The sequence below is a fragment of the Purpureocillium lilacinum genome (genome assembly GCF_023168085.1).
Source record: "Purpureocillium lilacinum CBS 284.36 DNA, scaffold_6, whole genome shotgun sequence".
NCBI classification, from domain to species: Eukaryota; Fungi; Ascomycota; class Sordariomycetes; order Hypocreales; family Ophiocordycipitaceae; genus Purpureocillium; species Purpureocillium lilacinum.
In genome coordinates, this window is record NW_027072116.1 from 2,785,562 (window position 1) to 2,809,709 (window position 24,148).

A 24,148-nucleotide genomic window follows, 5' to 3' on the forward strand; every position below is an offset into this window, starting at 1 on the left:
TGATGGTCGCGCGTTCAAATCCCGGAGCTGAGCACACTTTTATCACCTTCCCGACCTCTAGCTCTTTCGCTTGACGATGACCCCAAATCTTCCAGAGACATCATGGCCTGGGAGCTAGAAGGGTTGATCGCGCATCTTTTGATGCTGATCGCCTGTGCTGGTGAACAAGGTGAGTTTGCCTACCCCCTTCACATGAGCACGTTAGCCCTGGGCCATTCGCCGCAGGGATCTACTTTGCGGCCCATGCCTCCAACTTGAGCGAGCGATGTTGGGATTTATCTCAGGAGCTAACTTGAGCCGACCACAGGTTGCTCTGTTGAAGAAGTAATTCGGGCTATACGTGACTCTGCAGCACCGACAAGCTCTGGCTCCTCTGCCGCCGAGCAGCCTGTGGTGGACCGAGCTACTGAGACGATATGGAAATGGCTCGTCCAAAGAAGCGACGTCTCCGTTGGCCGCGAGAGGCAGCATAATCACCTTGCTCTGCCTGCTCTCCTCGATTTGCAGCAAATTCGTATCGCCAGCGGGCCTGACACGGATGGCGCAGCCTCATCTTCAAGCCCGGACCACGCAGTCAGAATTTATGTATCCGAGGCTACCATGTGGGAGGCCATCACCGGCCATGCCGTCGACCACAAGCGGATACCCCGCTCCGAGTGGGTGCTCCTGCTCGGCATCGCATCCAGCGGCCCCCGTGGCATCCTGCAAGGCGATCTCGGGCGGCTTGTCGTGCAAGACAAGCGCTCTGTGCCTAAGCGAACCGATTCACTTGTCCGCAAGGGCTACATCATCAAGAGGACTACACTCGTTCGTGGGACCAAAACAAGTAAGATGTGGCTGAAGCACTTGGCTCCATCCTTGCCCAAGGAAAGCGACTCGATCAGCCGGCCAGTGCCCGAAATGACATTGACTCGTCAGGCCTTGGCCGACAACCTCGATCCTGTACCCTGGCATATCCGCTGGACCGGCACAGATGTCGATTACACTGCTTTGGCAACGACTATCATGGCCATCGCCAAGGAGTGGGAAGTGATACGCATGCAAGATCTCAAAGCGAAGCTGGGTATCCTCGAGATGCGGTGGCAAATGAAAGTCATGTCCAAGACTTGCCGGTTTCTCGGTTCGCGCGGTACGATACAGTATGTTGCAGCCAAGCTCGAGAACAAAGTGTTCAAGGACTGCATCAAGTTCTGTCGCGAACTCGATGCCGAAGATTGGTTCCTATTCTTGGCGACGGGGAAAAAGGCCGGCAGGCCGTCGAGGAACGCGGCGGAGGACGATATGGGCGATGAGGATATCGCTCGACGTGCCAGTAGCCTCCGACTCAGCTCTTTGCCCCCATGGGCCCCGGACAAACCTCTGCCTTGGACTATCGCGAGGCTGGTGCAGGCGTCTAGGGACAATGGGCTGTCAAACCCAGATATCTATTCGCTCACTCTTGGCGCGACCTTTAATCGCTTCCTGTCAGCCATGACTGGATCTATGGCCACGACGGGCCTGCAGCCCGCCCACCTCAGACACATGCAGCTACGGAGCGAGCACGCCAGATCAGGCAAGGTGGCATCGTATCTCTTCTTCCCTCAGACCAAGGCCAACGAGGCGCCCTTACAGTCCGTAAACGTGGAAGAAACGCCCGTGGAAGATGCACAGGGTTACCGCTTTGGACCCCCGCCTAAGGTGCCCATGAAAACCTCGACGCAATTATCACTCGCGAGGATTTGTGGAGTTCGTTTGAAGGCGAAGAAGCCTTCACGCTCCACCCAACGAACAACGCCTTCAGGCGAATCCCAGGGATCGCAGGACGAAGTCCGTCCGGAAACTCCGGCCGACACAGCTACAGCTCAGGCAGAGAATGAGAGGCCAAAACTTGTGGTCAAGCTCATGGTTTCCCCAGAAGCCCTTCGCGCTGCCCTGACTCTGGAGATTCCCCCTCCATCTCCTGCTCCAGACGGGCGTGCCGATGAGCCACAAAATGAGGCGGATAAGGAGCTTACCAGTCAACCAGAAGCTGTCGGGGACGTTACGGAACATGCCACCGATGTTGCGACCTCGCCATCAGTAGCTGCCAGAGGCCGGGGTTCGGGTCGCGCTCGCGGGCGCCCTCGAGGTCGCGGCCGTGGCAAGCGCGGCCGAGGAGGACAGTCGACAGGATCTGTCCGTGAAGACGAGCCACCTTCACGGCCGTGGACATGCGAGAAGTGCGGCGGTAGCTGGAAGAATGATCTGGGCCTGAAGTACCACTTGGAGAAGTCAAGATCATCCTGCAACACTTCTTACGTCCCTCCCGCCGTTCCCGCCGGCCGGCGTACGAAGGCTAAGGCGTCCTCTTACTCGACAACATTGGAAGCCTTCTATGAGAGCGATTCGGTGAGAGGCGAGGGTACACCTGACGCAAGTGCTCCTTCTGTCTCCGATGAGCCCCTGGCTCCCAGAACCAGAATCAAGAGACGGCAATCCCCCGAGGAGCTGCTGGATAGCCGCCCGGCTACCAACGACGATGCTGCAGAAGGTTCGCATACAACGCCCATGGCGCCACTCAAGAACCTAACCACACTGGTCGAAGAACAAGGTCCATTTGTTCCAGCGAAGACTGGGCAAGGGGCACTTCTCGAGACCGAGGCCAGCTTGCCTCGACACAACTTGGCGCTCATGAGCAATAGCCCTTTAAGCGCACCTGTTCATGCGTATCCGCCAACTCCAAGTGACTTTGTCAGCCAGATAGGCCAGCCTGAAGGATCCGGATCCGTCTCAGCCACCCCTGGCCTCGAAGCCGAGTCAACGATGACAGGCAGGGAGAACAAAAGGGGGGATGGTAGCCATCATCGCCGCAACAGAACTACCAAGGTTATGTTGAATCGAATATCCAACATCATCGAAAACCTTCTGGAAGAACGCGGCGGTGCACTCTTGGGCGGTTCGACCCTTGCGCAGGACGTCGCTTCCTCGTGGAACGCTCGTTTCCCTGCCGAACAAACTCCTTCGGAAAGGGACTGCCAGACCACAGCGAGAGACATGATCAAGAGGAAGGCTGTCGCTGAACACTGGCATGCCCTTCGCGACGAAAAAGGCATGTTTTCAAAATGCCAGCTCATTACTCGGCCTAATCTCGATGCCTTCGCGCCAGAGTCTTTGCGCCTGATCGAGCAGCTGAAGATGGGAGACGGGCCGTTTCGAAACACGATGGTAGGCCAGGACAAAAAACCCGATCTCGACGCCTCAGCTGGTACAAAGATCCGTGGACGTCGACCTTTGCCCGAGGAGGTGGCAATTCTGGACGCCCCTGTCTATGCTGCGCAACTGGCGGCAAAAAGAGCTGGGGACGCTGAGAGCCCTCGCCGTGTGAAACGGTACAAGTACTCTGTGGACCCCAAATCTGAGGAGGGAAACGGTCTTGGGACTCCCCCCAGGCGTCGCAGGGGCAGGAAACGCAAGATTGGACATGGCGAATGGGACGACGGATTTTCAAGCCCTTCATATGGAACTCAAGCGTCTACCCGAGGTATCACGTTTCTGGAACCCAATACACGCCTCGATGACGACTTTGCGCCACAAGCATCTACCGCCAGGGGTGATACACCGTGGTCGCTCGGCCCTTTCACCTCTCGGCGTGGACAGGAATCTGCGGAGCTACAGGCATCGGGGCCTACCACCTACAAATTTGGCGCAGCCACTCCAATAGTCGGTTGCAGGGGCACTTGGCCCTGGTTCAGCAATGCAGGAATCGACAGCCTCGGCAGTAGCCTCATTCTCGAAGGCTGGATGCCGGACAGGAAGTGGTTCGAATGGTCCGCGATTAACCACCAAATCGAGGAACGGCTTGCAGCGTCGAAGCACAAGAAGTACACGCCGGGCTTGGCGAACACACCCCATCAGCGATTTCTTCGCAGGCTGCGTGCTTGCTTGGACGTGGAGTTGTCGCATGAATCTCACTTTGTCAAAGCTGCGCCCGGAGAGGCCGGTCCGTACAACATCTTTGTCCGGTTTCACGCCGACCCAGATGAAGGAGTCACTGGGGCTCTCCATGAACTGGTCTGGCCAGCCAAGGAGCAGCTTACGCCGAATTCAGTGAGGGACGGTTTGGCGAGCAAGGCAGATGATGCCGCCTCGTCCTCTTCTGATGACGATCTAGAGATCATTACTCGCCGGGCAATTGCCAGTCAGGCACGAGCGTCAGCTGCCGATGCTGGTAGCTGGGGCTCGAGACAACCAAAGATCAAGCGTGTTGCCCTGGTGACTCGAGCTCTCACTGCCCTATCCACACCTGGAGGCACTGCCGAAGTAGCCTCGACGGGCACCGCAAAGATCGACAATCGACCGGAGCTTTTGGCTGCCTTTATTGCCATCCGCTCGGTTCTAGGGGGCGCAGATAAGGCAGTTGACTGGGGCCTGCTCATGAAACTATATCCCCATCTCGGTCTTGTGCATCTGAGGAGATTCTGGACAGCCGTTCGAAAGGAGCAGACGGCCTACGTCTCAAACTTCACCCGCATTTTCCAAGAAAAGCTCCTCTCCGCGTTCGAAAGCGGTGAGCTTCCCGTCATAGACTTTGACAAACCCCTTGAGTATGATTGGAGCGGGCTGATACGTTGGACAATGCAACTACCTCGGCAAGATGGATTCCAGATGCCACGCTCAAGGGAGCTCCTTGACCAGCACTACTCTCTGGACGGGGTTCAGGGCAAGACCGAAGACTGGAGAGAGAGATATTTCCATACCCTAACATCAACGTATACTCGCTTCGAGGCAATCACAATGGACTCTGGTGCGGTCACCATCACGAGCGCATCCAATGGAGCGGTCGCATGGCCTGCACTGGCTGTGACGGACTTTGACGTGGCAAAGTCCTGGGTCAAGTCGCTCTGCAGCACCGGAGAGACGCGATATTCAAGCGACCAGATCAAGACCAAGTTTAACCAGCTGTGTCCGGGGAACAGGCAGCAACGGGCAGCAATCTTTCGCCAGGCGACGTCTCAACTGACCGATCAGAAAGTCATTTGCCGGAGCAAGAAGGCCTTGCTTGGTGGTCGCCCGTACCGGCTGAACGAGTGGTACGTGTCGAATTTGGCGAAGATGGCCCAGACAGCAAAGTACGACGAGGCCGCCGCCTTCAAGGCGCAACTGGACGACGCCTTCCGCAGCCAGGGATCGATGGCAGTAGCGTACACTCTCAGCGAGGGCGCAGTGATGGCTCTCACCAACTTGAACGGAGCCGGGAGAGTTAGGCTCGTCCCCGTGGGGCTTCCCGACATCCCTCTCGGCTTCGAGCCGGGCAACTACGAAAGCCGCAAGTATCCCAAATCGTATTACCACTTTGGGATCGACGCGGTGCCGACGGAATCTTACAAGTTCAACGAGGAGATCGATGTGCTGCGGGTTGCGGTGGCTGACGGACCACCGACGGGCCGTTCTGGGGGCGAGCTGCCTCAATGGGTCGACTTCTTCGAAGCCAGCAACGTTCAGCTGTGGTCAGAGATCCTTGGTGCGTTTTGCTTTGCGTTTGCGATACGAGGCGCCATGACCAGGGAGGGCATCTGCCGCGCTCTTCACCCTACGCTGGACGAGTTTGAGGCCCAGCTCATCATGGAATGGGGCCGAAGGACGGGCGTACTGGTGAGCACGATGGACGGCATGGCGACGACCGTTGGAGAGTGGTGGTGGCTTGTGGTTCCCTGGCTCCGCAACGGGCTTGCCGCGTAGACTGGATGTAGACGGGGCGCCTAGCTAGAGACAGGTGTACGGGGGACGCTGGCCGTTTGATTGAACCAGGGGGACGTTGTCACAACTGTTTGCATCTTTCCTGTATTGTACCTAGATACCCCTGACAGGAGCCGGGCGAGGCGACCCGTGTCATTTTTGAGCTGACTATTCCACGGGCTGTCGATTGCAAACAGCCACAATCCATCCCATCATCCGCGACCGTGTTCCTTGACGCCGTTCCTCGTGACTTAGCCCAACATGCCATGGCAGGCTAGAAACCATCATGAGAAACAATGAAAGTGACATCCAGTTGCTCCAACTCCAATAACGCCACGTGCTTCGTAAATGCCACATTGAGTCTATATAGCTCAAAAACCAAACAAGACCTTGAAAAGTACGGCGCCCAGGAGTATAACCAAGGCAACAATGGCCCGGTCAATCCACAGAGGAACGCCATCGTTAGGGGCACCAGGGATTTGGTGGAGCTGGGGGCGTCCATGCCGGTCGTTGGCTTGCTCAGGAGCGGCGGGCAAGCGCTGCACGTGAGCCGCCTGATTTGGAGGGGCCGTTGGTAACACTGTTTGCCTTGTATCTTCGGCGTGTCGTGCGGGCGGTGCCGTCCGGACGAAGCCCTCAGCCAGTTCTGCACCGTCAGATTCGTCATCTCTGCTTGCTGTGGGCGTCGCATTGCTAGCGGGCCCCTGCTCTGCCTTCGAATCGGCATCTTTCCTCGCCTGCATTTCGTCCTTCCAGCCCATGCTGAGTTCTTGGGGCACCTGCACCTCCTCGGGGGTCAACGACGAATGCTCGCGCGCTCTCTTTTCGGACTCGGCGATGATGTCGGTGTTGGTGCGGCCACACGTCGCGCACGCGTGGGAGCCAGACTCGCGGGCAAGCCGCCGGCGGACTGCATCGGTCGTATCCAGGCCACCCAGTTGGCCGCGCGCGTCAGTCTCCATGAAGCTTCTGAGACTGTAACACAGGAAGCCGGGTCAGTTTCGGGGGCGAGGGGAGATAAAGGAGTGGGGAAGTGACGCACGCGACTATAGCCGTCCGGATCCCCCACGCGGGCTGCCAGGTCTCCTCGTGGTGACCGCTGATGCTCAGACATATCTCGCGGTTGGCCTCGAAGCGACCGTTGGGGGTGGTGAAACGGAAGCTAGGTGGTCGCAGGGGGTACGTCGGCGGCAAGACAATGCGGCCGTGGTACACGCCCTCGCTGTAGGACGAGTTGGGCGGCCCTCGGAGGGTGAAGTGCCATTCAAAGAGGTCGGATTCGAGGGGCTCGGCGATGTAGTCTGGCGATGGGGAGTTGGACATTTCAGCAGCTTCTCGGACTGCACACTGTCTGTTAGCGGCCAGTTCGCGATGCGGCTCGGCAGCTCAGTCGGGTGCTGGCGACTCACGAATGCGCCGGATTGTCGGCGACTTTGAGCTGAGCTGAGGGGTGCTGTTGATTGCGGAAGCCATGATGTCGGGGAGAATACGGCTTCAGCCAAGTGCTGTTCCTGGCTCGTAGCTGGTGGTGTCGTTCAAGCGTCGTCTCTATCGCGGGACACCAACAGGTCCCATGGCGAGCAGAGACAGCCAGCAAAGGTAGTGGCGGCGCGACGTTGATGGGACAGAACAGAACAGGTCCTGGGGAGAAGGGAGCGACGCTCTGCCAGCGGGCGCAGAGGGGAATGCAGCCAGAGGACGGAGGTGAACTGACGTTGTGTCGACGTGTCCAATGTTGAGGAGGGCGAGGATGAGCGAGGCGGGGTGACGATGGAGAGATGCCGCTGATGTGTAAGTCGTTAGGTCACTGGCGACGGGCTGCATGTGCATGGACCAGCAACGTGTATCATTTCCCAGGACGAGGCGTGGGAACAAGACACTTCGTACATACCTAGTAGTGACTGCCACTGACAGGACAAGGTGGGCGCTACGTACTACTACCTAGTACCTACAATTATGTATTATGTAGGTACCTTGGAATTAGATTGGCACTCGTACTTGGCCTTCAGGTATGACCCAAGACTGGGGCTACCTTGAGGCAAGTACCTGTAGGTAAGTAAGGTACGTGCCTAGCAGGCCAGAGCGGGAAAGAGGGAAGTACTGCCGAGTACGAATACGCGGCGAGTACCTTCCAAGTCAGTAGCAAGTACCTCTACAGGGCGCGCAATAGTTGTACCCGCGCCCGTCCCAGTACTGTGTTCCTTTCGTTTCAGAAGATGCCGTCCCCTAAAGTCTGGCTCCCGGGGCTGGCTCCAGTCAGCCAATGAGCTTGCGCATAGGCACGCTTAGTCATTCCAGAATTGTCCCCCCCCCCCCCCAGGCCCGGTCTCAACTTCGGCGATGCGTCTCTCGCAGTGTCGACGAAGACATCCGGCTGATCATCAACCGCTGCACGGCAACATCGCGAATACGACCCGGTCTCGCGCGTCAATCAGGTTCGTCCAATCGCAAATTTCTCCTCCTTCCGTCTCCCGCGTCGTGACGGGCGACGGGCGCAGGCTTCGTGCCTGCCCGAGGCCGGCCGGTCGCTCCCCGCCCATTCTTCACCCTGCCTCCAGACGACATTCTGCAGCGCCGACTACAATTGCTGACCTCTGATGCGTCTTCTCGCAGCTCGTCGCCTGATCGGTAATTCCTCGAGCCGCGAACCCCAGACCACGAAGGTGCTCGCCATGGGCCCCCCGAAGCCTCCCGTGCCCCATGTGGCCCCCATCTACCGGTTGACTGCGACCGCCCTCGGCGCTGGCATGTGGTTTTGGGTGCGTTTGTCCCCTGCAGAGCCATCGACGCCCAAGGCTTCTTGCCCGAACCCGCAAGGAAAAGGGACCGTGATGCTGACTTGCTGTTCTGCAGCTGATGTACAGAGCCAAGAAGGACGGTACGAAGAATATCCCTCGCCTCCGCTCCCGCCGCTGGCAGCCATTGCCCGTGCGCCCGTATTGCCGTCAACAAGCTGCTGACGTGTCTATTCACTGCATTAGGTCCGGTACTGATGGGCTGGAAGCATCCCTGGGATCATTGAACGATTGGTGGGGAAGCGAACACGGAGTCCTCGGCGGGAGAAGCGAACCGATAGAGGATCAAATCCATTGTACAAAACGAAAAAAGGCCATGAACTGTCTCTCACGCCGCAATGCACGCTACGCTGCCGTGACGTCTTTCCCTCTCTGCTTCTCCTTCTCAAACAGGTAATGGGCGACCCCCCAGGTGTCGCCGCCGTCGTACGCAAACAGCTCCGAGCAGGCCATGTAGAAGATCTGCCAGCGATTGTACCACGTCGCCGCATCCTTGTCGCCGTACGTGTGCACGAGGTGCGGCCACATGTCCTTCTTGTTGGCCGTCATGGACGACAGCCAGTCCTCGCAGGTGCGCGAGTAGTGCGTCCCGTTGACCCACCACTGCTTCTGGATCTTGAGGTCTCGCTGGAAATAGAGAAGCAGGTCGGCCGAGGGCATGGTGCCGCCGGTGAAGAAGTGCGTCGTCATCCAGCCTTCCTCGTAGTCGTACGGGGTCGACTTGTGCGCAAAGATGTGCACAAAGAGCTTGCCGCCGGGCTTGAGGGCGCGGGAGACCTTGGCCATGAGCAGCTCATAATTCTTCATGTGCTCAAAGAGCTGCAAGACGTGGCCCCTGCCGTCAGTATTCGCACACATGTTGTGATGGGATCGGCAGAGCGGGGGCACATACCTCTATCGACACCACACGGTCGAAGCTGCCGGCTTCAAACTCGTAGTCGACGACGTTTCCGGTGATGACTGTTACATTTGACAAGCCACGACGACGAGCCTCGGCGTCGATGTGCTCCTTTTGCGTTCGCGAGTTGGAGAAGGCAGTGATGGGCGAGTTGGGGAGCATCTCTGCAAAGAAAAGAGCGCCGGAACCCCAGCCGCATCTACGTCAAGGCACAAGCTCAGTCTCAACACGGGGATCTGAACTGCATGGATGGATGGACCCTCTTACCCCAAATCGAGGATGCTCATGCCGTCCTTGAGCTCTGCCTTGTCGAGGTAGGACTGGAGCATGGCGACCTCGGCCTGGGCCAGCGTCTCGCCGCCCTTGGGATACAGGCAGCACGAGTACTTCATGCGCGGGCCGAGACAGGCCGCCAGCACGCCGGTGCCGACCTCGTAGTGCTGGGCGTTGGCGGCATCCGTCTCCACGGCCATGGGCCGCGTGCGGAGGCGCTCAATGTAGGCCATCTTGCTGGCGATGGCATCGCTCAGGGACGTGCTGGCGATGGATGCCAGCCGGTCCCGGAGCTGGCGCCGGATGCCGACGCGGATGACGGCATGCGGCAGGTAGCCGCCGTCGAGGATCCAGTCTGCCCGCGATCATGCCTGAGTGAGCACGTGTGTCCGTCCGTAGCTAAGCTGGCGGGCTCACCGTAGTTCATGGCCAGCGACTCTGTGATAGACCGTAGAGTAAGCTCTGTCACGGCGAGTGCGCAGGTGATTCGGCGCGAGAGGTGCTGGAGGGCCCGGCGGGCGGTTTCTCTTCATCCATGCATACAAAGTCTAGTGTTACACAAGCCAGGAACCCCGTTTCGGCTGCCGGGCGCTGCGCCGTTGCGGGCGGCTGCCAGGCGCAGGGAGTGGTGAGGTCATGGACTCACCCGAGACCAACCTGAAGCAGGCCGCCGCCCCACTATTGGCCAACGACCCTGGGCCGCGCCGTGCCGCGCCGCGCCGCCGCCCCGAGCCCGGCCGTCCGGAGTTCTCCCCTTCGCCCGCCCTCATTTGTCTATCCCAAACGCCCTTCCGCCTGCCCCTAAATGCGTCGCCGTCCTTAATTACCCCAGATGCTCTCTCGGATTATCTTGTACTCCTTGCGCTTCTTGCCTCGTCCCGTGAGGCGCTCCTTGGCCGCCCCCAAGAACCTCGCGAGGCGCAGCGCCAGGTGCCGCTCAAACACCCAGGCCATCCCGATGTATGCCACTCCAAGCCCGATCAGGGCCATCTCATACCCCCGGCTCATGTTCGTCAGTTGCATAAGCTTCTTCAGCCAATGCGCCGGGGCCAGCACCATGTACACCGATACGCCCAGTGCCACCGTGATTGTCGCCATGAACGGCCCTGCCTCCGAGTCAGCATCGCCAATGATGAGGTCGCCGTCCAGCACTTGCAGGGGGCCAACTTACAGTTCTGCAGCGTGCCCTGCCGGAACGGTGGTCCGGCATTCAGGAGCACTCCTGACAAGACGTACTCGAAGCACGACACCAAGAACAAGGCTGTGTTCTCCGAGTTTTTGATACTTGATTCGTCGTGCTTGACCTTGGGTGGTATGTACCAGCTCTGCTGTCGGACCGTCACATATGCCACGGCCTGGATGAGAATACAGATGCCCATGAGGCCCAGAAGCGGTGTCAAGACTTTGCGCGACACCAAGTCCGCCGTTGGCCGCTTCCGGCACAGCTTAGGCGCCGGGCCGGCCCATCCCATGAATATGGCGATGGGCAATATTAGAAGAAGGTCGATGAAAAGGAACTGAAAGTCGCCGAGGTTGGACGCCTTGGCATACAAGAAGCTCACTGACGTGAACTGGATTGCTGAGTACAGGCTCATGTACTTGAAGCAGCTGAAACTCGTCACAAGCGCGGCCCTCCCCTCCCTAATGAGCTTGTTAGCAGACGCACACCACGTTGCTCGTCACGAGGGATTTCTTCTTTGGTCGTACTTGATGACCTCGAGGACACAGCCAATGTCAAACACCCTCGATGTAAAGGGCGCCGCCACAGACGCTTCTGCTTCTGACAGGGAGATGCCGACATCCGCTGCCTTGAGCGCTCCGCAGTCGTTGGCGCCGTCACCGCAGAATCCGCAGCAATAGTCTATACTCTGAAGCTTCTCAACCAATTCGTGCTTCTCGTCTGGCGACATTCGTGCAAACACCTTGCCTTGGACAAGCATCTGTTGGGCAACCGGTTAGCCCAGCCGCTTGTTGCAACGACATGTACGATGCTTACCGTTCGCAAAACCTCTGGCGATGCATAGTCGACAATCCAGCGGAACGCTTCTCCGCTAACAGCCAGAGAATAATTACGGAGGTTGGAAATGTCGTACGGCAACGAAGCGTCGGCCTCAGGGGGGACTGGCAAAGGCTACACCGTCGTCAGAACGAAATCTCCCCGTGGTCAGGCGCTTTGCATGTCTCACCGAAAGAGTCCGTTTATCAAGGCTGTAGACGTTGTTATCAATGCTTTCCCAGTGCAGTTCAGCTGTGGGATCGCGTGCATCGCCTGGAGAACGTTAGCAGTCTGAACGCAGGCCCTCTCCCAATGACACGACTCACCGCGTGTGAACCGCGGCACGAAGCAATGCGCGTTGCGATCCAACAGTCCGCATTCCCGCGCAACACTAATGGCTGTGAGGATGTTGTCGCCTGTCACCATCACCGCGCCAATGTTGGAGTCGAGCAGCTCCTTCAACACACCCGCCGTGGTAGGCTTGAGCTTGTTCTCGAAAATGATGAAGCCGACAAAGTCAAGACGGCTCTCAACCTCGTCTCTGGTCATCTTTTGCGCCTTGACCCAGGTAAGCTTCGGCAGATGGCGCGTCGCACAGCCAATGACGCGATACCCCTTGTGAGTGTAATACGACAAGAGCTCGTCGTAGTCATGAGGGACTAAAACATGTCAGAGAACGCAACGATCGAGACTGGTTTACTCACAGCTCTCCGGCCGACAGATTTCTCGCATCGCCTCGGGGGCTCCCTTGACGAAAATGTCGCCGCTCTTCTGCCCAAAATGACGGACAATAACACTGGCTCGTCTGAGCTGCGACACGAACTCAAATGACTTCAAAACACCAAGCTCAGCGGATTCCTGTTCCCCAAAGTTAGCCAACGAAGTTATTTGGCACTGGATAGTCAACATACGTCAGGTGGGCGCGCGATGGAGGGAGCAAGCCCGCCTTGATCCTCGTCCTCGCCGTCGCCTACCCGGTGTTTGCCTTCCTCAAACGACCAGCCGGTGAACTCAAACATCTTAACGTCTAGCGGGTCCCCAACGAGGCCGCCGTCCACCGAGCGAAGGGAGTGGCATGTTGCCATGGTGTACAGCGCGGCCTTGGTAGGGCTCCGCTTCTGCGACGCGACATTTTCGGCATGGCTCTCAATCGACGGCGGTGCCGACATGACGTCGCTGAACTTGTGCGTCTCTGGACATATGACACGGATCCCCAACACGTCGAGGCCATCCTCTGTCAACGTACCAGTCTTGTCGAAGCACATGATGTCCAGTTTGCCGCCGACATTCACCCTTTGAGGGCTGATGCAGAATATTTCCTTCTTCTTGAGGCGTGCAAGGGCGAAGTTGGTGCCAATCGTAAGGGTCGCGGGGAGGGCAGGCGGGACAACGATGGTGATGAGATCCAACGCCCGCACAATGATCAAGCGCCACGCAAGGTTGAGCCTGACAAAGTTGATAAAAGAGGCCACGAAGCCCAGCAAGGCGACCATGGCCATGACACTGATGTATCTGAAGGAGTCGCGATAGAACTTGAACCCCGAAGGCTTGGGGAAGAGCATGGAACGGACCAAGGCGCCCTTGGTCGTATTGAAGCCAGTCCGCACTACAAGGGCAAGGGCAACGGCGTCGCCTCCCTCGTCCTCGTGCGGCCGCCTCGTACGGATGATTTTGGTGCCGCAGAACAAGAAGTGTCGTGCAGTCTCAGGCGAGACGGAAGCCGCCCCGAGGTCCATGGCCCGAAGCACCTCGTCCGTGGCCGGCAGCTTCGAGACCGGTACAGATTCACCTTCAACCGTCAGCCTGCTTGCCCTGTCTCATCAGCATAGGTGGCCGATCCCGTCGCTTACCGGTCAGCATGCTCTCGTTGACAATGCAGTCTCCACTGAGAAGCAATCCATCGCTTGGAAACTGTGTCAGATTTGGGTCGCTGAGCTCGTAAATGTCTCCCGGAACCAGGTCGCTAGATGAGACGTATCTCCCTTATTACTGTGGTCAGTGGCGTGCCGCTTCAGACTAGGAAATATGGGCTGTTGGCAACTCACAGAATCCATTACGGAGAACGCGAACGTCGCATTCAAACCGGGATATCTCCCTGAGCCTCTTCATAGTCTTTCCTTTGGTTAGCCTTGCCTAGTGCAAGAGGCGTGTCGCGCCAAGGGTAATCCTACTCACCGCGCGGGTTTCAATGAGCGTAGCAGTGATGCTACCGACTGACATGACGAAGATGCAGGCGGCATAGTAGTAGTACGAGTCCATGGACCAAAGGATCAGGCTGGCTACTTGAAACATGTAAAAGGGATGCAGGACCTGGGTGAAGGTTTCAGCACGTGGCGCCACGAACTTCAATATATGTATCGGGACAACTCACCTCGTCAACAAGCAGTTGGCCAACAGGCTTCTGGTCGACGTCGATCAAATTGCTCCCAAAGATAATCTCGCGGATGGACTTTTCGTCACTGTCGAGCCCGGCACGCACGGAACGGACATCAGTCCATTCCGGATCCTTCCACCCAGTAGACATGACGAACTTATCCTTGAGGGGGTGGTAGCAGAGGCGAACGTAGCGATAGTCGAGAGTCCGGAGACTATCCATCAGGGGATCACTATCCTCGTCGTCTAGGCCGTAGGCGAAGATCTTCTCAGGGAGGCCAAAGACAGAAGAGAGGGGACGTCCGTAGAGCTGGGTCTTGACCGACATAATTGCGAGCTCGCCCCATTGGTTCTCGACAACAACCCAGTGGCACTCCCTCAAGGGAAATGGCCGGCCGACAAGTCCAACATACCATCGCGGAAGCCATCGGAAGAGCAGGAAAGCAAGTCCACATGAAACAACGCAGGTAAACACGTAGCATGCGTATCCGACCCTGCTCGTGCGAAAGCCAGCAACGGCGATGGTCAGGTCCTCGTTGGGCATATAGATCTTCTGGCTTGTACGGCCTTCATGACGAGAGCTCGCTGCCGTCGCAGCGCTATCATGACGGAGTAGGCGGGCGTGGACCGAAGTGCGTGACTGGGCCGAGGAGCATCGGCGGAGGACGTAGTCGTCCTCGGTAGCCTGATACTCACGATCCGCCGAATCTTCGTCGTCGTCGACGGAGAACTCGAATTCGTTTACATCGCCGAGGTCGCTGATACTGCGGCGGATGTAGCTGCCCGACACGCTCGGCCTCCGATAGACACTTTCGCGGTCTTCTGGCTCCGGCGCAAGTTCCTCCTCCTCTTCGTAGTACGTGAAGCTCGCGGTTGAGTCGGCCCGTGCTCTGCGATGGGAAAACGCCGACACACTTGTGGGCAGGCTCTCAGCCATGGGGCCCGAGTAGAGCTGCGGCGGTGTTAGTCGTCGATATCGGCCATGGCCGCCCAAGGCCGTGTATGATTGCCCACCTCTTCATGCGCCATCTCGACGTCTTCGAAGACGCTGGTATTGCTCTGGTTCGAATTGAGGCGGTACAGGGAGGTGCCCCCGCGGTTTCTAGACTCGTGGCCGGCGCCGGGGGGGCTGCGGCGACGGCCGCCCGTAGGGGAGCTCGCGGCATCTTCCATCGCCGAAGAGTCACCAGCCGAAGCTCTTCATGGCGAATGCGACAAGGTGCGGTTATGGCGGGCGTACTCGCGGTTCGCGGTTCCAGATGCGGCGCAGTCCCGGCCAGAAGGTAAGCGCACAAGCCGTCGATGGCCTCGAAGGGGGGGGTCCGCTGCGCCAAATGTCTGAAGATGCCGTCACGCGACGTAGCAAGGCAGTATGAAGTCGAGGATCGCGTCGGGAGCGTCTCGCGTGCCTCTCACACAACCCACGGGTTCGAGCGTGGTCCCACTGACGTCGGGTTACCTAGGACGCGGAACATTTGTCCCGCCGATGTCGAGTCCTGGGCGGCTGGAACAGCGGGTCAGATTAGGCTGGGTCAGTCCAGGGTAACGCCCAGCAGTCTGGAGTGCTCAGGGCCTGCCTGTATCCGGTGGTGGCCTAAGGTACCTTCCAAGACTGGAGGCGCTGAAAACCCCCATCGCGCGCTGGCAAGCTAGAAGTGCTTCAAGCCCCCAGGTAGGCCAAGTCAGCAAGGTCAGTTAGAACCCGCAGTGACCGACGATGCTGCGATTTACGCGCCCAAAAACTACCTATCCAAGGTACGTCGGCACCACATATGCTCGTTCAGATGAAGCCCGTGCCGTACAACAGTGTTGTGGTGTCGTCGTATTATGTAGGGTTTTCCCAAGGTACAGGACAAGCCGCCTGGGCAGGTTGAGGGCTACTGGCACTGAGGTGCCTGTGCGACGACCTCTGGTTCGACAAGAGCCTACCCAAAAGTACTAGGTATTGAGCCGGACAACAGGGACACAGGGCCTTGCGCCTTGCCCCTAGGTATGCGCGCCACTGCATTAATGAATGATACCTAGGTACCTGGTAGGCAGCGACGGCCTCGCCAACGACAAAGACGGCAGCCAGGGCCGCCGTGACCGATCACCAACAACGGGCTTCCATAAGACGGAACGCTTCACACAAAGTCGGTGAGCCAGTCCCCTCGTAGCACCTTGCACAACCTGTGCACGAGTCAAGATCAAGACCAGCGCCTGGGACTAGCTTCGTGTGCATTGCAACCTGGAGCAACTGGAGGTCACTAGGTTGGCAGGCCCGCGTTCATCAACCGCCGCCACAAGCACCCACCCGCCCTTCCCAGTTGTCAGGTTGGTAAATCACAGTGCCAAAGTCGGTTGCGCCCGGGGGAATGTTCAGTGCTTCCAGGGCGCCTCTAGTGCGTACCAGAGCTGCCTGGTGGCCGCAACCAGGTTGGCGAAGAGCGTGCGCAGCGGGTCCAGCACAGTGTGTGATCTGCCACCAGCCTTACGGAACCCCCCCCCCCCCCCCCTTTTTCTCCCTGGGGCTCCCCTCCCCCAACAAGCTGCGAGCAGCCCAAAGGTTTTTTTTTTTTCGTCCCCGTATCTGGCCCCCCTCACGTACCGCCCTTACCCCTCTATTGCGGGACCGCTCCCGTCGAAAGGCTCGATGCACGTTCTTCCAGGTTGCGCAACACGACGCAAGGCAGGGTACTTCACAGCGCTACCTCAGTACTACTAGGTATACCTGCGCGTCTGCGGTGCCTGTGCCCGTCCTCCACGCCTGCCCAAGGTACTTGTTGCCACCACCCACCACCACCCTTCACCCACCGCCCACCAGCCCGGCTGGTCTGGACTTGAACCCCACCGAATTTGGCCAGACGCCAAAATCACCGGCCTCACCAACTTTCTCTCCCTTCTTCCCTCCCCCCATCATCGCCATCTGCACTCCCGCCTTCCTTCATCCCTTCGCGTTTCCGCCTTGAACGCGCTTGCTTCTGCGTCGTATTGCAACACACCCAGCGATCAGGCAAGCAGGCGGCAATCAGACACAATGGCCGAGCCCATTCGGAACAAGCGACCCGACGTGACGGCGCCGTGAGTGCTACCAACCTGCTGGCCTCGTCCGCCAAATCCTTGACGGCTTCGCTAATGACTCCATCTCGATGCAGCACGCCGCAGAACACGCCGGCCTCCAATGCCCCCATCTCCTCTCACGCCCAGCAGCCTGGCGTTGCCAGCATCAAAGAAGGTATTGTTTTGGCTCCTCATCCACGTACCCCACCTTCCGCCCACTGACCGCAGCTATCAAGAGGACATGGATCGAGCCGCCGCCGCCTCCATCTTTGCCCAGAACCCCAAGCTCGTTCAGATGATCCAGGGCCGACTTGGCTCTCTCATCGGCCGCTCCTCCGGCTACATCGAGTCTCTCCCCACCCCAGTCCGTCGCCGCGTCGCCGGCCTGAGAGCAATTCAGAAGGAGCACTCCAAGCTCGAAGCCGACTTCCAGGAAGAGGTTCTCCAGCTCGAGAAGAAGTACTTCGCCAAGTTTACTCCCCTGTACGAGAAGCGCGCCGACATCGTCAACGGCAAGGCCGAGCCCACCGAAGAGGAGGTCAAGGCTGGTGACGACGAGGAGCAGTCGCTCCTGACTGAAGAGGACGCCTCGGCCGAGAGCGCCTCCAAGCAGCCCGACACTCCCGAGAATGTGACGGGTATTCCCGAATTCTGGCTATCGGCCATGAAGAACCAGGTCACGCTTGCCGAGATGATCACCGACCGCGACGAAGCTGCCCTCAAGCACCTGGTCGATGTTCGCATGGAGTACCTCGACAAGCCCGGATTCCGCCTCATCTTCGAGTTCAGCACCAACGAGTTCTTCTCCAACAAGACCATCACCAAGACCTACTACTACCAGAACGAGAGTGGCTACGGCGGCGACTTCATCTACGACCACGCCGAGGGTGACAAGATCGAGTGGTTTGCAGGCAAGGATTTGACTGTCCGGATCGAGGCCAAGAAGCAGAGGAATAAGAGTGAGTCCCGCCGAGCCACTGCCGCAAAGACAGAGTCATTGACCGTACTTGTAGCTACCAAGCAAACCCGCATCGTTAAGAAGACGGTCCCCACTGAGTCATTCTTCAACTTCTTCTCGCCTCCGAAGCCGCCATCCGACGAGGAGGAGGAGGACGACGACGACGCTGGCTCGGACATTGAGGAGCGTCTCGAGCTGGACTACCAGCTCGGCGAGGACATCAAGGAGAAGCTCATCCCCCGTGCCATCGACTGGTTCACCGGTGAAGCTCTGGCCTTTGAGGAGCTTGACGACGATGAACTCGAGGCGGGCGAGTTCGACGACGATGAGGATGATGACGAGGACGACCTGAGCGAGGATCACGATGAGGAAGAGGAGTCCGACGACGACGTGAGTGAATCGACGGCACGAGCAGGATTGGGTCGGCTGAGCTAATCGGTTTACGTTAGGATGACTCGGGCAAGCCCAAGCAGGAGGCCGCCGAATGCAAGCAGAGCTAAATGCGCATGGACCTTCTCACCGGACACGCCGACACATTGCGACAGTCATGGCGTCTTCAGCAGGGCCATGCCTCGGAAAGCAGACAGGGAGGAACTGCTGCTGGTGAAGGGGCAAGGTGATTCCGCTGGCATCTGCACCTGCTAGGGGTATCACGCAGAATGAGCGCATGGAGCCGGGCCGCGATCCTTGAGTCGGGGAAAGGGAACTTGTCGAGTTGGCCAAGTTGAGAATTGCTCTGGATTCTGTTGATAGAACGCGCGAAATGGCGTATGCGGGACGGCATACCGTATCCTTTATATGTCTTTGTTTTTGCTTGCTTTTGTTTGCATCTTTCGCTGAGATGCGCGTATCGTAGATAGCTAAGGTGGTAATTGGCGACAACAGGGCAGCACCAACAACAGCATCCAGCAAGCCGTCCCTTATCTGCAGGTCGTCTCAGACTTGACTGAGACCCTGCCGCCGGTTGCTCTTCTGCAAGCAAGCTCACACGTCACCTTGGTTGCCTTGGAGCACGAGGGCATTGCTGGCCAGTGGAAACAGGTCACAGGCGGTGTGGCCGCTGGCCGAGACTGTCACGCACACCCTTGGCTTCCATGCATACGCCTACATGGCCGTCAGCTCCGCCGTGGGGCGGGGGAGGCGCGCCGCCCTTGTTGGCCGTGGCATGAAGTGTGCGCTGCGCAAGCCGGGCCGGGCGGTCGGTCGGCTGCAGGGTCACGCCCCGCTACGGACGCATGGGCGAGCGGTGCTGCTGGAAGAGGAAAGGCAGGGCACCGGCTTGTCGGAGCTGTCCCAAGGTTGGTGAACCACCTTTGGATGTGGCATCATCGACCAGCCCAGCACGGATTGTATATGGGTTTTCTTTCCTGAGTCGCCCCCCTTCTGGTCAGCGACAGGCACATTTTACTGGCAGCCGGCACAAGCACCTTTGGTAGCCGCGGGATAGCACAGCACCAGAAACTCCAGAGCCCCGGCACCGGCCAGTTTGGGGCCACCTGTAATATAGGTAGTTACATCTGGTGCGGCGTGCTTGAGATGCTTCAATGGGAACCTCGCCTTGCGGTGATTCTCTTACAAGGTAACTACCTACCTAACTACCTAGGTAGTAACTAACTAACTAACGTTACCTACTGGCCAAGCAAATGCCAAGGCACAGCAGGCAGGCACATTTGGCCACTCACCCGTAGTCGCACTCTGTTCGCCCCCGGTTGCTGTTGCGACGTCTACAAATCGGGATGACCTTGCTACAGGGTGGGCGAAACGGGAAGGCATCTGGCTCGCTGCCTTGGACGTTTTTCTTGAATAGCCGGGATGATGTGACGCATTGCATTCCGTGAGACCCTGGCTGTTTCCGTACATCGGAGGGTGCGGTGGCAGAGTGGCTGACGGGCAGAGACTAACAGGGGGCACCCTGAGGGTCGCGGCGTTTCACGTCCTGCCGAATGTCTCTGCTGTTAGAGCCTCGGCAGGGCCCTAGGAGCCAAGGATGGGGCCGGCGCAGGTGCATTGCCATGGAACCCCGCCAACGGCGGAAGGCCATTAAAAAAAAAGTTTTCTGGCGAGTCAGCACGCCTTCAGGTCTGACAATGCTGTGAGAGCGCACAGGACTCCGCCCAATGATGAAGCAGCTACGCGCATTGGAACGCTCGTTGCATGTTTGCACAAGTCATCTTACAGAGGGCTGGATTGTATTAGGGAATTCACATGAATGAATGGGCGAATTGTTGTTGCTGCCGTCACTTGCATGCAACAATGCCGGGCCGGCAGCACTTGAGCACCAAGAAAGCAAGACACCCCTGCGGCCTTATCTAAAAGCATTAGGTACTGCAGGCCGTGTCTCGACGCAGTTGGCAGATAGCACGGATTGGCGTGGCGTCAGATGCAGGCCGGCGTGCGTCGCGCTCGACAGCCGAGTGACGGAATGACGGAGTGCCTGCTTCTGCCATCAACGGGGGCGCAAGGTGCCCACTTGGAGCCCGCCTCTGGCTGCGCGAATGGCCGCAGGGTCCGTCACGGTCGTCCGATGTGACTGAGAGCCCGAGTTGCCCTCCGTCTTCCGGAGTCTAATGCAGTGGTGCTGGAGTCTAATAAAGCTCGCCCAGGTCCCTCGCTCCCTCTGCTGGCACCCAGCGCTGAGCAATACCTCCCCCACCATACACACCTCCCTGGTAGCCATACCTCGCCACGCCAGACGTACCCATCTCGAATTCCATTCCCTCGAGGGCAGATATAAGACGTGCCGGAATTGATTGCGGCGCATCGCCTCCCTGACTGCCAACTCGGTAGTCGTCACACGCCATCCACGTTTGCGCTTTCCCCTCCGCCGACGAGACAGTCCCCCGCGGCCCTCAACCGAACACCCCGCCAATATCGTCAGCGGACACCCACCGCACGCTCCCGCGTCCGACCTCGCAAAGGGCAGCAACGCCATGACTCCGGCACGAGATATCCAGGGCGGTCAGCCCGCGGCGCAGAGAAGCGTCTCCCTCAGCTGGGGCAATAACTTGTCAACCTCACCGACCGCCACCTTCCACTCCCCCCCCGGCAGCTGGGGCGGCAACCTGGCCCAGCGCGGGGCTCCCAAGCAGCTCAAGCCCTTCAACACCCAGGACATCAAGATCCTGCTGCTAGAGAACGTCAACAAGACGGGGCAAGAGACTCTGAAGGAGCAGGGCTATCAGGTGGAGGCTCTCAAGACGTCCCTCCCCGAGGACCAGCTGATCGAGAAGATCCGGTAAGAAATCTACCCCGGCCTTCCGTCTCGTCTCTGTCTCTGGCGCGCGCCAGCACACGCACGTGGTGCTGACACCTCTTGTTTGGTCGCGAAGCGATGTCCACGTCATCGGCATCCGCTCGAAGACGAAGCTCACCGAGAAGGTGCTGCGCGAAGCCAAGAACCTGCTCGTCGTCGGCTGCTTCTGCATCGGTACCAACCAAGTCGACCTCGACTATGCTGCCCGCCATGGCATCGCCGTCTTCAACTCCCCGTTTGCCAACTCGCGCAGTGTCGCCGAGCTCGTCATCGCTGAAATCATCACGCTGGCCCGCCAGCTTGGCGACCGCTCCAACGAGATGCACCGCGGCACCTGGAATAAAGTCAGCGCCAAGTGCTGGGAGATCCGTGGAAAGACGCTTGGTGAGTCGAGTCCGCTCCCCCGGCCCGCCTCCGGCCACTGACACGACACCTGTCGTAGGCATCGTCGGCTACGGGCACATCGGCTCCCAGCTCTCCGTCCTCGCCGAGGCGATGGGCATGAACGTAATTTATTACGATGTCGTCACCCTAATGGCCTTGGGCACCTCGCGCCAGGTCCCGACGCTTGAGGCTCTGCTCGAGGAGGCCGACTTCGTCACCCTCCACGTTCCTGATCTCCCAGAAACCCGCGGCATGATCTCCACTGCCCAGCTCGACGGCATGAAGAACGGCTCCTACCTCATCAACGCCAGTCGCGGGAGCGTCGTCGACATCCCGGCCCTCATCCAGGCCATGCGCTCGGGCAAGATTGCTGGTGCGGCTCTCGATGTATACCCCCACGAACCTGCCGCCAACGGTGACTATTTCAACAACAACCTGAACCAATGGGGAGAGGACCTTCGCAGCCTCAACAACATCATCCTTACACCTCATATCGGCGGCAGCACCGAGGAGGCTCAGCGCGCCATTGGCATCGAGGGTATGCACATCCCGCCTAGTGCTTTCAAGAAAGGACGAGGTCGCTAACGTGTTGCTACCTCCGCTTGCGCAGTCGCCGACGCGCTTGTGCGATACATTAACCAGGGAATCACGCTGGGCAGCGTCAACCTACCCGAGGCCCAGCTGCGGTCTCTTACGCTCGACGAGCCAGACCACGCACGGGTACGTATACATGGAATCGACAACAATGTCTGTGTTCATGTCTGACCCGAATCGCAGGTGATCTACATTCATCGCAACGTTCCAGGTGTCCTCCGGAAAGGTACGATGACCCCGGGAAAAGCCGGAATTTTTCTGCTTCAGGAGGCTCACATTGCTTAGTGAACGAGATTCTTGGAGATCACAACGTCGACAAGCAAATCAGCGACAGCAGAGGCGACGTGAGTGGCTGCTTTCCTTGCCGCTCTGGAACGGTGGAGACTGCAGTCTGCTGACATTGTGACTTTAGGTTGCCTACCTGATGGCAGACATCAGCAATGTGCGATTCAGCGAGATCAAGGACATTTCAGACAGCTTGGAGGCACTCAGCTGTAGGTTCCGACCAACAAACGTCGTGCGTACCGTGTTTGCTGACCAAACGGCTTGCAGCTTGCATCATGACGCGCGTGCTGTATTAGATTCTGGCCAGCATCAAAGCAGGCGGTTCTGTTTGCTCCAGCTGGAACTTTTGGTCCCAACGGCACTCAACGTTCTAGAGGGATAGGATAGGTAATGCATGGGCAGCCCAGGCCGCGGGACGCATGGCCACGCGGCCCTGGGTGGCGAGGATCTTTTAGGTACAGTTTGGGCGTTATTTAGGCGGGCGAATTTGGGCGGTCACAGATAGAAGCCGGCAATGGCAATGCCTTTGCCAGGGCGGCACGCTACAAATGGCATACAAAAAGGGTTTACCAGGTCTCTCAACAACCAAAGGGAGAGAATGCCGCAATGCAAATATATAAATATATATGGCGTTACATCCGCGCTGGGTCTGCCCTCTCGTTGGTGATGTTTCCCGCGCCGACACACAGTCCTTGAGATGACACGCGCAGTCTTCGAGATGGCGGGACTGGAGGAGGGGTCGTGATCGATTATGCTTCGACCGTGCCTCACGTCGTCTGCATACTACCAAGGTAAGCTCACGGCGGCCGGTTTCGCGGCCACAGAGGCGGCTTCTAGGGGCATACAGATGAACCAACATTCTACAGCGGGCGGGCGTCAATGCGTTCAGAAGGTCCGACGGCCAGGGGATCTCGCACATACCTAGGAAGTAAGGTAACTTAAATGCTGCAGACGCCGGCGGCGGTGAAGCGCCGGGTCATCATATTCGTCCCTCCCGTCCCTTCGTGTCAACCTTGACCCCGAGTGCCAGGGATCCGTCTACTTATTTAGGTAGGTACAGGCTTCCTCGGCCAGTATTATGTACGTGGACAATACGTACTGCCCTGGCGTGCTCAACCCCTATCCGCGTTAAAGGTGACACCACGAGAACGCGCGCGCGAACTGGGGCCGCCGCTGGGGCCTTTGGCTCAATGCAGGCACTGACCCACGCGCATGTGAGCGGAAAGGGGGCCTGCGAGGCCGGTGCATGCACGGCCGTTGGTGGGCCCGTTGTGTACTCGTAGGTGAGGTCCCTCCCGTCTCCTGCCTCAGCAGAAGCTGCTGCCCAGGGCAGGTACCTCTAGTACCTTCCCGGGAGGTACTGCGTCAGGTACCTGGCATCTACCATCCCGCTACCGCGAGCATGAGGAGGACTTGGGCTTTGAGACCCTGATGCAGGAGTACGATGGACGCACAGACGGAGAACAAGCTGGCGGGAGGATATCTGCTTGTCTGGTTTAAAAGAACCTTGCTTGGGTAACGAACACTCCTTGCGACGCCGCCTCGTTGGAAGAAACAGAAGGCCACATACCTGCCTGCACGCCGTGCAAGCAGGCGCCCCGAAAGT

At 58.6% G+C, this 24,148-nt stretch overlaps 6 protein-coding genes across 6 annotated transcripts; 3 read left to right on the forward strand and 3 right to left on the reverse strand.

Moving 5' to 3' along the window:
- Positions 1–102: 102 nt before the first annotated feature.
- Positions 103–5,697, forward strand: PLICBS_008746 (uncharacterized protein; the record flags this gene model as incomplete). Its single annotated transcript, XM_018324788.2, has 2 exons — positions 103–169; positions 353–5,697. The coding sequence occupies 2 exons, from the start codon at positions 103–105 to the stop codon at positions 5,695–5,697; spliced, it is 5,412 nt and encodes a 1,803-aa protein (XP_018176182.2).
- A 368-nt stretch (positions 5,698–6,065) lies between these two features.
- On the reverse strand, positions 6,066–7,167 carry PLICBS_008747 (uncharacterized protein; the record flags this gene model as incomplete). The annotated part of the gene is made up of 3 exons (XM_018324787.2): positions 6,066–6,669; positions 6,737–7,034; positions 7,104–7,167. 3 exons carry the CDS (start codon positions 7,165–7,167, stop codon positions 6,066–6,068), a joined length of 966 nt encoding a protein of 321 aa, XP_018176181.2.
- Positions 7,168–8,834: 1,667 nt separating this feature from the next.
- PLICBS_008748 (uncharacterized protein) lies at positions 8,835–10,087 on the reverse strand (the record flags this gene model as incomplete). The annotated part of the gene is made up of 4 exons (XM_065601447.1): positions 8,835–9,308; positions 9,382–9,586; positions 9,655–10,015; positions 10,078–10,087. 4 exons carry the CDS (start codon positions 10,085–10,087, stop codon positions 8,835–8,837), a joined length of 1,050 nt encoding a protein of 349 aa, XP_065457519.1.
- A 392-nt stretch (positions 10,088–10,479) lies between these two features.
- On the reverse strand, positions 10,480–15,202 carry PLICBS_008749 (uncharacterized protein; the record flags this gene model as incomplete). Its single annotated transcript, XM_018324786.2, has 13 exons — positions 10,480–10,766; positions 10,832–11,301; positions 11,368–11,600; positions 11,657–11,791; positions 11,847–11,929; positions 11,983–12,315; positions 12,361–12,514; positions 12,568–13,445; positions 13,507–13,638; positions 13,702–13,768; positions 13,832–13,966; positions 14,028–14,981; positions 15,044–15,202. The coding sequence occupies 13 exons, from the start codon at positions 15,200–15,202 to the stop codon at positions 10,480–10,482; spliced, it is 4,020 nt and encodes a 1,339-aa protein (XP_018176180.2).
- A 1,843-nt stretch (positions 15,203–17,045) lies between these two features.
- On the forward strand, positions 17,046–18,526 carry PLICBS_008750 (uncharacterized protein; the record flags this gene model as incomplete). Its single annotated transcript, XM_018324784.2, has 5 exons — positions 17,046–17,089; positions 17,164–17,243; positions 17,305–18,027; positions 18,082–18,416; positions 18,476–18,526. 5 exons carry the CDS (start codon positions 17,046–17,048, stop codon positions 18,524–18,526), a joined length of 1,233 nt encoding a protein of 410 aa, XP_018176178.2.
- Positions 18,527–20,956: 2,430 nt separating this feature from the next.
- On the forward strand, positions 20,957–22,838 carry PLICBS_008751 (D-3-phosphoglycerate dehydrogenase 2; the record flags this gene model as incomplete). Its single annotated transcript, XM_018324782.2, has 8 exons — positions 20,957–21,261; positions 21,356–21,663; positions 21,722–22,201; positions 22,274–22,383; positions 22,441–22,483; positions 22,543–22,601; positions 22,670–22,751; positions 22,810–22,838. The coding sequence occupies 8 exons, from the start codon at positions 20,957–20,959 to the stop codon at positions 22,836–22,838; spliced, it is 1,416 nt and encodes a 471-aa protein (XP_018176176.2).
- Positions 22,839–24,148: the final 1,310 nt, after the last annotated feature.